Source organism: Cricetulus griseus, chromosome 7 (genome assembly GCF_003668045.3).
Source record: "Cricetulus griseus strain 17A/GY chromosome 7, alternate assembly CriGri-PICRH-1.0, whole genome shotgun sequence".
NCBI classification, from domain to species: domain Eukaryota; kingdom Metazoa; phylum Chordata; class Mammalia; order Rodentia; family Cricetidae; genus Cricetulus; species Cricetulus griseus.
Genome location: NC_048600.1, coordinates 114,905,837 through 114,918,767, shown reverse-complemented (window position 1 = coordinate 114,918,767; position 12,931 = coordinate 114,905,837). Strand labels below are relative to the sequence as shown.

Sequence of the window (12,931 nt, the reverse complement as noted above, 5' to 3'; positions counted from 1 at the left end):
GGGGACAGGCGGAAGACAGCTCCCATTGTTCACATCTGCCGAGGAAGAACAACCCTCACAGGCCTGTGGCCTGGACACATGGCCCTGCAGGCCTTCTCTCACAGCTGTTTGGGGCCACCACTGACCTTGAGACAGAGCGGGCCTCGGAAGTACTGAGTCCAGGGGTGGCAGCCGTTGAGCATGTGGAGCATCATGCAGCAGCTGCTCCAGATGTCCACCTTGGTGTCACAGGGCTTCCCCATCACGACTTCAGGGGCCATGTGGGTTTCTGTCCCAGGAATGCAGTCCCCTGAGGAAGCAACACCAGAGACAGAGTCACCACATATGAATCAGTGCCCACAATACTTAATTCCTGGGCTACCCCAGGTGAAGTGCTTTAAGTCAAAAGCAATTACATTATTAGTGTGTGGATGTGTGCTGTGACTTACCTGTGGAGGTCACTGTGTGGGGTTGGTTCTTTCCTTCCACCTTTACATAGGTTCTGGGGATCAAACTCAGGTCACCAGACCTGCGGCAAGTATCTTTACCTGCTGAGCCATCTCACTGGACCATGGTTTTTTTGTTGTTTGTTTTGCTTTGAGGCAGGGTGTCTGTACATAGTCCTGAACTTGCTATGTAGACCAGGCTGGCCTTGAACTCACAGTGATCCACCTACCTCTGCCTCCCGAGTGCTGGGATTAAAGGTGTGCTCCACTATGCCCAGCTATTTTTTTTTGAAACAGAGTCACATTCTATAGCCCAGGATGGTCTTGAACTCACAGCAGTCTTCTACTTTAGCCTCCCAAGTGTTAGGATTTCAGGCATGAGCCACTATGTTTACCTTGGCTGCATTTTTTTTTTTCATATAATTAATGGTTTAGGAATGTCACAGCAATTACACATATATAAACACAAAATAAAAACCACAAATCAAAACAGACATGTTAAATAAACAAACTCCAACCCACTCCATAACGAAACCCAGGAAATTCATATGCACAAAAGCAAATAATTATTAAACAGGCAAATAACAGCCAGCATATATAATTAAGTGGGTGTCAGCTTTTTCCTTCCAATTTTTGAGATTGAACCCAGGGTCTTATGCATGTTTGGCAAGCACTTTACAATTGAGGGAGAGCCTAGCCCTCTTTTCACTATTTTGAGACAGGGTCTCACTAAGTTCTCAAAGCTGGCCTTGAACTTGCAATTCTCCTGCCTCAGCCTCTCAGGTAGCTGGGATTACAGGCTTGGCTAACAATGTTTTATTATTATTGTTATTTTAGACAGGATCTCACTATGCAGTCATGGCTGTTCTGGAACTCACTTTGCAGATCAGACTGACTTTGAACTCCGAGAGAGCTGCCTGCCTCTGCCTCCCGAGTGCTGGGATTAAAAGTGTGTGCCACCATGCCTGACCTACCAGTATTTTTTGTTTTGTTTTGTTTTGTTTATTTTTTTGAGACAGGGTTTCTCTGTGGCTTTGGAGGCTGTCCTGGAACTAGCTCTTGTAGACCAGGCTGGTCTCAAACTCACAGAGATCTGCCTGCCTCTGCCTCCTGAATTCTGGGATTAAAGGTGCACCACCACCACCGGCTGACCTAACAGTATTTATACTGGTACTTTGAACTTGACATTTTTGCTCAGTAGTCTTAAAAACAAACAGTAGAAAGGGTATTATTTTTGTAATGAATTATCAAAAGAATCACTAATATCATTTTAAGGTAAATGTTTAATTAGACCATAGATTCACCCACACAGTCCTTTAACATCACACTACCCATGCTGGACACAGGCTGAGTGTCCTTATCCAAAACAAGAGGGCAGAAGCATTCTGGTTTTCATTTTTTTTTTTTAAATCTAGGAATATTTCCAATATACAAGAGGAATGCAGTCTTGGAAATGGGACCCAACGCTGTGGGCTATAGGCCGTCTCCACATAACATCAGTGTGCCTGAGTCTGCCTATCACTCCGAAAGCTGTAGCTTCAGAGTAGTTTCAGATGGGGATGCTCAGACTTCTAATAGATTATTTCCCTTTGCTCAAAACTGAACCATCTGGGGGCTGGAGAGACAGCTCAGTAAAGAGTACTACTTGCTCTTCCAGAGGACCAAGTTCTGCTTCCAGCACCCACATCAGGTGTCTTACAACTGCCTAGAACTCCAGCTCCAGGGGAGCCAATGCCCTCTTCTGGCCTTCAAGGACACTTGAATACCTATTTGCATATACACATTAAAAACAAAAACAAAAACAAAAAAACAGAACCTCTTTTAAAATGAACCATTCTATATTCAATACTCTTAAGTGGAAAAAGCAGGTTTCAGAATTGAATTACAATGGTTTTAAGGAGGCATGGAAAAACTTATGTAATTATGCAAATTATTCATAATTTTCTCTTTGAGGAAGAGGAATAGGTAAAATGCTTCCTTTTCCTTTTATAGTAAGTATTTTACAATGGGCATGGGTTATTTTTACTGCTAGATGGCAGAGAGAGAGGCACTGAACTATTCACAATGGCCAAGACATGAAATCAGCCTACATACCTGTCAATAGATGCATGGACAAAGAACATATGGTGCAAACACACAGTGGACTTTTACAGAGCCAGAAAGAAATGATATCATTGGCAGGAGAATGTATGGAACTGGAGAGTGTCATGTTAAGCGAAATAAGTCAGATCCAGGAAGACGAGAATCACATGTTTACATCACATGCAGACTGCACACACACACACACACACACACACACACACACACACACACACACACACACACACACACCACACACAGGCAAGGTCTCATAAACTCAAGATTGCCAGACCTTGACATGTAGCAGAGGATGACTTTGAACTTCTCCACCTGGATTTACAGGTGATGTGGGATTACAGACATGTACCATCATGCATGCCAACACTTCACACATGTCAGACGAGCACTCTACCAACTACGCTATATCCCCAGCCTTGTAATTTAGATTAAATATAAATAGATGCAATTGTGGCATGAAAATAGAAGGTGCAGTTGAGCTGGGTGTGGTAGAGATCATCTTTAATCCCAGCACTTCCGAGGCAGAGGCAGGAGGATCTCTCTGAGTTTGAGGCCAGCCTGGTCTACATAGAGAGTTCCAGAACTACACAGTGTAACCTTCTTTCAAAAACAAACAAAAAGGGGTGGCTGGAAGAGGACAACTAATGAAAGGGGAGGGAAAGCCCAAAGGGAGGACAAAAGGGGGACATGGAGTGTAATGGGGGAAACTGACAAAATGAGACACATTTTCTCTCATAGACAGGATCTACATTTATTATTTTTTAGAGGGGTAAAAGCAATTTTTATTCAGTCTAATTGAACCCTAAATCATAGAGAATAAAAATCCGATGCAATTTGTGTCTCACTTGTAAAGTGGCAATCATGAGACAAATGCGAAATGTTTAGAACACTAAGATAATAAAATGTCTTTGAAATCAAAATGACAAAGTTTGATTTGATAGGGGTAAATGTATCCCAGGATCTTCTTATTAAGTAAGCTGTTATGCTTTATCCAACATTGAACAAAACGGTAGAAAACATGTAATTTAGTAATAGAATGTCCAGGATTAAAGGGATGGCACTGTAGTCAGGAACATGTACGAAAGTATCGTTCCCAGCATCGACTATAGCTGACTTACAACTCTCTGACTTTATCTTCAACTCCAGGGCCAGGATCTCCATTAAACAACCCACATATACACATATATAAATGGCAGGAAAGAAGGGAGGGGCTCAAGAGATGGCTCAGTGAGTAAGAGGTTCCAAAAGACCCAGGTTCAATCCCCAGCACCCACATGGTGGCTCACAACTGTCTATAATTCCAGTTCCAGTGGTCAGATGTCCTCTGTGGCCTCCGTGGACATTTACATACATGCAGGCAAAATATTCTCATGTTTTAGAAAAGAAAGCAGAAGGAAGACTGGGGCAAGTTGGGGACCCGTGAAAGGAGGGGAGAATGGATGAAGATTGGTGGTGCAAATAAGAGCAAGGTAAAACACACACACACACACACACACACACACACACACACACACACACACACACACACATACACACACACACACGTACATGTGAAAATGTCACAATGATAATTGTATGTTAACACACAAGATAAAGACAAAAGCAGGGCATAGGCCTGTAATCCTAACATTCAGTAGGCTGAGGCAGAACAACTGTGTGTTTGAGGCCGCCTGGACCACACAGTTAGACCATGTCTCATAACAAATGAAGAAACAAGACCAAAGTCAACAATAAACCACATACACCGGAAGGAAGTAAAAACTATGGATCTTAGCAGGGTATGGTGGCGCACGCGTTTAGTCTCAGCACTCAGGAGGCAGAGGCAGGTGGATCTCTGTGAATTTGAAGCCAGCTTGGCCTACAGAGCGAGTTCTAGGACTATAAAGTCTGGTCCTCCGACAGGATCTTTGGCCTTTCAGGCCTTGCTGTGTAAGGCCACAAGGTCAAAGAGCATCTTACATCTATTACTGTATCTATGCACAACCAGAACCCTGAGTAACCCAGGGTGGTTGTGGGGCTGAATTCTACTTGGGGACCTAAGGTGACCACAGCATTTATCCCCACAGGGGAAGCACAGTGGTGCAAGGCTAACGTTGAGCGATGGCTGCTGGCTATTGTGATCATGTGGTAGAGAACAGTGCCTTACCCGTGAGCAAGGATTTTCCTAGGCCGTCAGGTTGTAGGCACAAGGCATGGCCAAAGTCGCAGAGGGCAGCTCGGCTTCCATCACTGGACAGGAGCACGTTGTCAGCTGTAGGCCGCACCCAGCAAAAGGGAAGAAGGGGAACAGCAAGTCAGTTTAGGTTCCAGGCCCCAGCCCACCCTGGCCTGGCTTGACCTGGCCTCTCATCAGGCAACTTTCTGGCCAAGTCCTCCATGGCAGCTGCTGCTTCTCATTAGTCTAGTTAGTCATGGAAAGCGGGGGTGGGGGGGTTGTCAGTTGAGGCTAGGGGCAGGCCACAGGCAGGATCTGGGGTGGGGTCTACTGCAACAGGCACCACCACTCTCCCAGAGAGTGGTCTTTTGGCACCCCCCTCCCCCTTATCCTCCCAAGTCACCAGTGGGCAGGAGTTTAGTCTCCAGTTTTCTGTGAACAACCCTGGAGACTACAGTGCTAGACTGAGGGCCTGGAGAACATCATTCCCTCCCAGCTCAGCACAGCCCTGTCAGCTGACCCGGGCATCTACTCTGAAGACAAGCAGGTAGGCTTACAACCAGGTAGACAGGCATGAAGAAGAGTCTGCCGGGATCAGGACCATGGTGACTAGGGCCTTACCTTTGACATCACCATGCAGAATCCTTCGTATATGGAGGTATTCCAGTCCCTCCAGAGCCTGGCCCAAGTAGTATAGGGCTCGGTCTTCTGGCAGACAGCCCTTCTGCTTTATGAGCTGGCCTAGTGAGCCACCTAGGAAACGAACAAGCCAGTTTTTATGTGGGGCTTTCCCAGGCCTCCACGTAAGCCAAGGGCAAGAGTGAAGGGCAGGTGTTGTGTGAGAGCAGGGTGTCACAGGGCTAGGGGGTACAATGTGGACTGACTAGAGACCAAGGTCAAAGTTGGGGTTAACTCCTGGCCTTGAATTTTGAGAGAGAAAAATAGGACCCATCTCCTTACCTTCTAGCAGCTCCATGAAGATGTTGACCCAAGGTCCTTCCCGCACGGCTCCATAGAGAGGGACAATTCTGGGCGAGGTCAGCCCAGCACAAGCCATCAGCTCCTCTGCCCGGAACACCTCGAGCCGTACCTGAAAGACAGAGGACTGGGAGTCAGGGTGGGAGACAGGCTGGGGTCTGCATCCTGCTGGTCCCCTTGGTATTCTATGCACAGAGGCTGGTGATGCTCCTGGCAGTGATGTCCAGGCCAAGTGGGACCAGGTAGGCCTGCCAGGCCCTCGGGGGCTAAGCTGTCTGCCCATGTGTAAACCCTAGTGTCAGACACCGGTTCCATAGTGGACTATAACAGTCACACAAAAGCAAATTCTCCCAGGCTCCTGGAAAGCTGTCCACCCTCAGTCTGCCAAACATTCCTCCCCCCAGCTCAACTGCCTGGAAAATTTCTATGAGGTCTTGTTAATTCTCACACCCCACCCCCAGGCCCCAACAGGGCCTCATTATGCATCCTAGGTTGGCTTTGAACTTGCAATCATGCCTCAGTATACCAAGTGCTAGGATAATAAAGTGTGGCACCATGGTTGATTCTCTGAAGAGCTGCTGGGATCAGTGATCCTCAACCTATGGGTCTCGACCCCTGGGGGCTGAACAATCCTTTCACAGGGGGCGCCTAAGACCACGTGCATATCAGATATTTATTTACATTACGATCCATAACAGTAGCAAATTACAGTTATGAAGTAGCAGCAAAAATAATTTTTTGGTTGCCGGTCATCACAACATAGGAAGGTTGGGAATCACCACACTGGCTCCTCGTCATCCCTCATAGCAATTTTGATTTTAAAAAATTATTTAATTTCATGTGTATGTGCCTGTGTGCCCAAGTGCATGTATCTGTTCTCCATGCATGTAGGGGCCTGGGGGAGGAGAAGCCGCCAGATCTCCTGGAATTGGAGTTACCGGAGGCTGTGAGCTGCAGGTAGGTTCTGGGAACCAAACTCAGGTCCTTTGGAAGAGCAGCCAGTGCTCTTTACTGCTGAGCCATCTCTCCAGACCCCTTTGCAGCATAACTACCTGCTTTTATTTCTTAAAATATGTGTGTATGGTCTGTGTATATTTGTGAAGGTCTGACACTGGGTGTCTACCTCTATGGTTTTCTACTTTATTGAGGCAAGGTCTCTACTGAACCTGGAGCTCATTAATTCTGGCGAGTGTAGCTGTCCAGCTTGGTTGGGGAACTCCTGTCTCTGTTTCTGAGTTCTGGGATTACAGGCGGCCACCATGCCTGCCTGGTATTTATGAGGGTTCTGGGGATCTGAACCCCAGTTCTCACGATGCATTTCATCCACTGGACTCTCTCCGTAGGGCCAGTTATTTATTTCCCAAAGGACTAAACTAGCCATGTGCACAGGCCTGGGCTTATATTACTGTTTACTCTGTAGCTGTTTCCTCATATCTGAGTGTACAGAAGGCTTCGAGGGTGGGGCTGGCCAACCCCCCGCCCACTGTGATGTGGAAGTTAGGGTCACTTACTCCTTTCCATGGGGACCAGCAGCCTGGCATGCCAGGAAGCACTAAGCCATGGACACAGTATCTGTGCTTAGATTCTGGTTGGGCCATTCACAAAAAGGTCGCTTGCTTCTGTCAACTGAGTCTCAATGTGAATGGTGGGGACAGGGCTGCCTACTCCAGGGCTGTGTGAGGATTCAGAGAGGTGGATTGTCCACCTGATTGTCCACTCTGATTGTCCATGCTTGGTGACGAGGACACTTGGACTCTTGTTAACCCAGAGAGAACAACTTACTGAACTCCTATGCTGAACTTGCTGGCTGCTGCCTGTCCACGGCAGTGGCACCGCCAGGGGGCGACAGCAGTAGCAGACTAGTTTGGCATGGCTTTTGTTTCCAGACTTGCTGACTGGGCAAACAGGAGCTTTGCCTATGTTGGGTTTTTGGACTTCTGCCTATCAATGGGAAATGTCTCTCTTCTGGCTACTTAAAGAATACCGAGTTTGGTTAATCAGCTCACATGAACTTTGGCTTTTGATCCGTGTTTCCTCTAAAAGACTGGTGAACTTGACTGAAACTACTTCACCTATGATTTCCAATCACTCCCAAAATGTACGAAATATCCTAGGGCTCCCCAGAGAACCTAGAAGGGTACCAGCAGCTTCTGCACAGGAGACAGGATGCTCAATGCCTGTGGGGCTCCTTGTTGGGATGGCTCAGGCCCCACACTGACCACATTCCTTTTGCTGTTAAATTCTCACAGTGAGGCATTTGGTGCTTGTGACATAAAGAACTTTAGGGGATGGTGGGATGCAGGAAAGGAAATGAAGGTGGGATTGCCCACTTTGATGTTTGGGAAACTGTAGGTTGCTCAAGAAGGCCCACTGTACCAACAGTAACTCAGAGGGAGGCTGGGTGTGGCTATGGTGGCTCCCAAGTTTGAGGCCAGTCTCAACTATGTAAAAGTTCAGAACAACTTGGGCTACTTGGTCTCAACTAACACTCCCCACCCCCCAAAAAAACCCCACATATTTTTATTTCATCCAACTCATATGGCTTGTTTTTCAATGGATGATAAGTTTTAGGATATACCTAACCATTTAATAGATGTAAACACACCAAATAAACATCAGTAACTGGCACTTGTCAAATAGCAGGTACCTCAAAGAACAGGGCTGAAGAAGAGGCCTGGCTACCAAGAAGATCTGACCAGGAGGCTAAGGATGGCGAAGCAGGCTGGTGAGGGACTTTGACTCATTTCCAGAGCAGTGGTTCTCAAACTTCTTAATGCTGTGCTGTCCCTTAATACAGCCCCTAATGTGCTGACCCCAACCATGAAATTGTTTCCACTGCCACTTCATAACTATAATTTTGCTACTGTTATGAATCACAATGTAAATATCTAATACTCAGATAGTCTTAGGTGACCCTGTGCAAGGGTCAATCAATCCCCAAAGGGGTTTCGACCCACAAGTTAAGAACCACGGCGCTAGAGGGGCCCAGCAATTCTGAATCATTTCCAACACAGACCAAAGCTGGTGGGATGGGGATTCTCAGAAAACATGGTGATTTTATGGTTTGGGTGAGCCTGAAGAAGCAAGGTAAAAGGGTTATCCCATGAAGTCAGGTGGGAAACCTGCCCCCCTCACTCCTCTGCCAGACAACACCAAAACCACCTCTCCACTCTTAACTTCAGTGCTCTCATGCTCAGCTCAGAGAGAGTGCTGAGCTGAGATGGGATGCCAGTGGAGGCTAACATTTAAGAGCCATTAACTACAGCAGGCACTGTTCAGCACTGAGTGTTTCTTATGCAACAGTCTGTGAAGGGATAGGCCATCAGTCCCATTTCACTGATGGGGAAGCTGAGGTTAGCACAAAGAACTCATCCAAAGTAGCTGAGAACAGAGTCCACAGCCAAGGTTTTGGTTGGAGAGGCCTGACCTAGAGCTGCCGGCTGCTGTATGGCTGGAAGAATTTTCTGGGCTCTGTCCTGACTCCTGGACGTATTTACATGTATTCAGAAGCAGCATCTCCAGGGAGACATGCAGACAGCACTGATGAATTGCCAAGTGCAGAAGCCACTTCCGTCTGCTTCATGCCAGGGCGCCTGAGCCTGGCGACTCTTCCCTCCTGATTTTCTTCAGCATACTAAATCTGTTTTTCTGCCAGTAAAAAGGGACTACAGGGAACTCCACCAGTTCTGAAGATCTCAGCAATATGGGAAAGTGACTAACACAGGATGGGACACAAAGATGCCTAAGAAACCAGCGGTCCCCATTTCCTCACCCTCCTCCAGACAGTCCCCCTTTGATCCCTGCTCTTAAACAGAGTTCATGTCTGATGCTGCTGCTTCATCAGTACACCATGTAAAGGCCTGGGTTTGTTAAAAAACTAGCTTTGGGCTGGAAAGATGGCTCAGCAAGTGAAAATGCCAGCAGAGCAAGCCTGGTGATCTTGATCTCTGAAAGCCACGTGAAAGTAAATGTGGCATTGCATATCTGTGACCCAGAACTCCTTCCTTCAGTGAAGAGGGAGAGCTGGCTGGAAGCTGGAGAGGCTGGGAATACAGCTAGCTCACCAGAACGCAATTGGCTAGCAAGTGTGAGGCCCTGGTTCATTCCTGACAACACACACACACACACACACACACACACACACACACACACCACACACACACACACACACACACATACCACACATACCACAAACACATAAACACACATACACATCACACATACATACACACACATAACACACTACACATACACCACACACATACCACACACACACATAAACACCACACATACACACACATACACATACACCACACACATACCACACACACATAGACACATAAACACCACACATACACATACAACACACACAAACCACACACACACACATAAACATTCCACACATACACATCACACACACACAACACACACATACCACACACACACACACACACACACACACACACACACACACACACACACACACACACACACACACACACACACACACACACACACACACACACACACACACAACACACACACACACACACACACACACACACACACACACACACACACACACACACACACACACACACACACACACACACACACCACACACACACACACACACACACACACACACACACACACACACACACACACACACACACACACACACACACACACACACACACACACACACACACACACACACACACACACACACACACACACACACACACACACACACACACACACACACACACACACACACACACACACACACACACACACACACACACACACACACACACACACACACACACACACACACACACACACACACACACACACATACACACACATACATACCACACACACACAGAGAGACACACACTGCATTCTGCCTTAAGTGAAATGAGAGAACTGGCTCCCACAAGTTGTGCACACATGCTGTGGTACACTCACACATAAGTAAACCTTCAAAACACTAGTTCCCTTGAATTCCACAGCTCTGCACAGTGTCTGGCACAGAGCAGGTGCTCCATGACAGCTGGTTTCACTTGGCCAATTCCACACTATTCCAGCTCAGTGACAGAGCCAAAGGGAGGCTCCCAGAATTCTCTGGTTGGGCCAGATGTCTTAAAACAAACAGTTCTTCATCCTTGTTGAGGGCAGATGGCAATTGTCCCTTGAGAATCTGCTGAGTGGCATGGTCCCTTTGCCAGCAAACTGTGACCATGCCCTCACACACAGTCTGGATCAAGTTCCAAGAATTTAAGTATCTTTTAAGTCCATCCTGTGGCAGGGAGAACTTAGATATTGGTGGCTTAAGAAGCCTGTGAACCAAGGAGAAATCCTAGGATATAGTTCATGAAGTGGGGGTGGTGGTCAGTGTAGAATAACCTCCAGGATTGGATCTCATTTTCATAAAATAAACAGCCAAACTTATAAATAAAGTGTCTAAAAAGATAGATGAGCGGTGGCATTTTTGAGGACAGGAGTGGGAAACAGGGAGACCTTTGTTCGATGTTATTTGGCTTCATTTATGGTGAGGCTGCATCTGTTCTCAACTAAAGATGAGAGGGGCTGGTGAAACGGCTCTACAGGTACAGGTGTTTGCTTCCTGCCAGCCCCAAGCTCGATCTACAAGGTGGAAGGAGAGAACTGACTATCCCAAGTTGTTCTCTGACCTCCACATCTGCCCCATGACATGTTGCCCACACACATATACAAAAACATATCCTAAAAATGATTAATCACATTACAGGCTAAATCTGTGGCCAATAAGCATATGACCCAAGTCCACGGATGTTCTAGAAGGAAGAGCAAGGGGTTGCAGGTATTATGTGGCTTCTTGTGTTCAGGATTCTTCCCAGGAGCACTAATAGGACACGGGCGGCCTCACCTTTGATCCCCAGACCCTGTCTCCTGTCCCTACTCACCATGCCTTTGCCAGGGAACTCAGGGAACATTTTGTGTATTCAGCATCAGAATTTGAACCCAGGGCCTCGTATTTGCTAGGCAAATGCCCTAAGATAATCTATATTTCCCAGTTCAGGGGACTTAGCCCCCACGTGGTTTTAGAGCTGAAAATTGAGCAGAACAAACTGCAAGCCCTAAGCCTTTCCACTGAGAGAAAGGATGGGCTGTTTGCCCACCACTAGCTGGAGGAAGGGGGCAGGAGCTCCAAATGTGGACAACCAGAGCCCTGGAAGTCCAGGCCTTCTGCCTAGAGCTTTCCTAACTGTCCTGGACACAGGACAAGAGAAATGTATTAAGGTTGTTTTCCTTGTTGCCTGGGACGGAGAGGACCTCAGCAGAGGGACAGCTGAGAAGCCGGTGACTAAGCTCCCAGTGCTGAACATCCATCTCTAGGACACTTCACACTCTCTCACCCACCTCCAACTGCCTCTCAGAAGGGACAGCTGAGCCTTCTCTGGTAGACTGGGGAGGGGAACTGCAGCTAAAGAGGTTAGGCACGTGGCCCTGGCATCCAAGTGGAAGATGACCCATCCTGGCAAGACCTCAGTGTGTGCTGAGGGGTGAGGATGGTGTCACTTGCTCACTTCACACAGTCAGTTTGAAATCTGAGGTAAAACTTACAAATACTCTTATTCCACTACTCTGAGGTTCAAATTAGACATCTACCACAGCCTGGCCTAAGTATGAACCCAGGAAACCAGACTTCTTCACATCCCAGCTGGAGTGATTCCCAAACACAAGGGCAGCCATGATAGAAGCAGCAGGGTCCATTCTGCATGATGCCCAGAATATGTTGGGTCTGATTTCTTGATCTCTTTCCTTTTGGGGATCAGGGTGTCTCATAGAATCCAGTTATTTCACCCTGATGGGCAGCTCCCCACAAAACAACAAAACCCCTCGAAACAAAATCACAACCCCCCTCAACCAAAATCCCCCAAATGATCCAGATAAATTCAGGTCCTTAGTCTTTTTGGTTAGGGACAAGCAGGCTTCCAATCAAGAGGAAGGCTTGAGGGAGGAGGGCTGGCACTGTTGAGGTCTGCGGCTGCCCATTCCCACCTAGGTGGGGACAATGCAACACAGCAGGGGGACGTCTCAAGCTCTAGGGCTACCTGGGTGGCCATGGGCAAGCCACCGGGGAGGTGACTCGAGCTTTCTGCTGCTCATCAAGACCTTAGGACAAGGACTCTCCTTTCCTTCCTCTCTTCAAAACTACAGTCTATGACAGGTTTGGATTTGGACCCTGATTTTGTCACCAGCCCAGCTCCTTAGTGTATGGCTGGGC

At 47.3% G+C, this 12,931-nt stretch overlaps 1 protein-coding gene across 5 annotated transcripts in view; it reads right to left on the bottom strand.

Moving 5' to 3' along the window:
- Map3k14 (mitogen-activated protein kinase kinase kinase 14) overlaps window positions 1-12,931 on the bottom strand; it is a 48,685-nt gene that overhangs the window by 6,460 nt on the left and 29,294 nt on the right. For all 5 annotated transcript variants that reach the window (XM_027428031.2, XM_035448348.1, XM_035448346.1 and 2 more), the window contains 4 exons: window positions 5,638-5,767; window positions 5,299-5,430; window positions 4,669-4,773; window positions 126-289 (listed from right to left, as the gene is read on the bottom strand). In XM_027428031.2, the coding sequence (XP_027283832.1) occupies window positions 126-289; window positions 4,669-4,773; window positions 5,299-5,430; window positions 5,638-5,767 (531 nt within the window). The remainder of the gene's footprint in view (window positions 1-125; window positions 290-4,668; window positions 4,774-5,298; window positions 5,431-5,637; window positions 5,768-12,931) is intronic.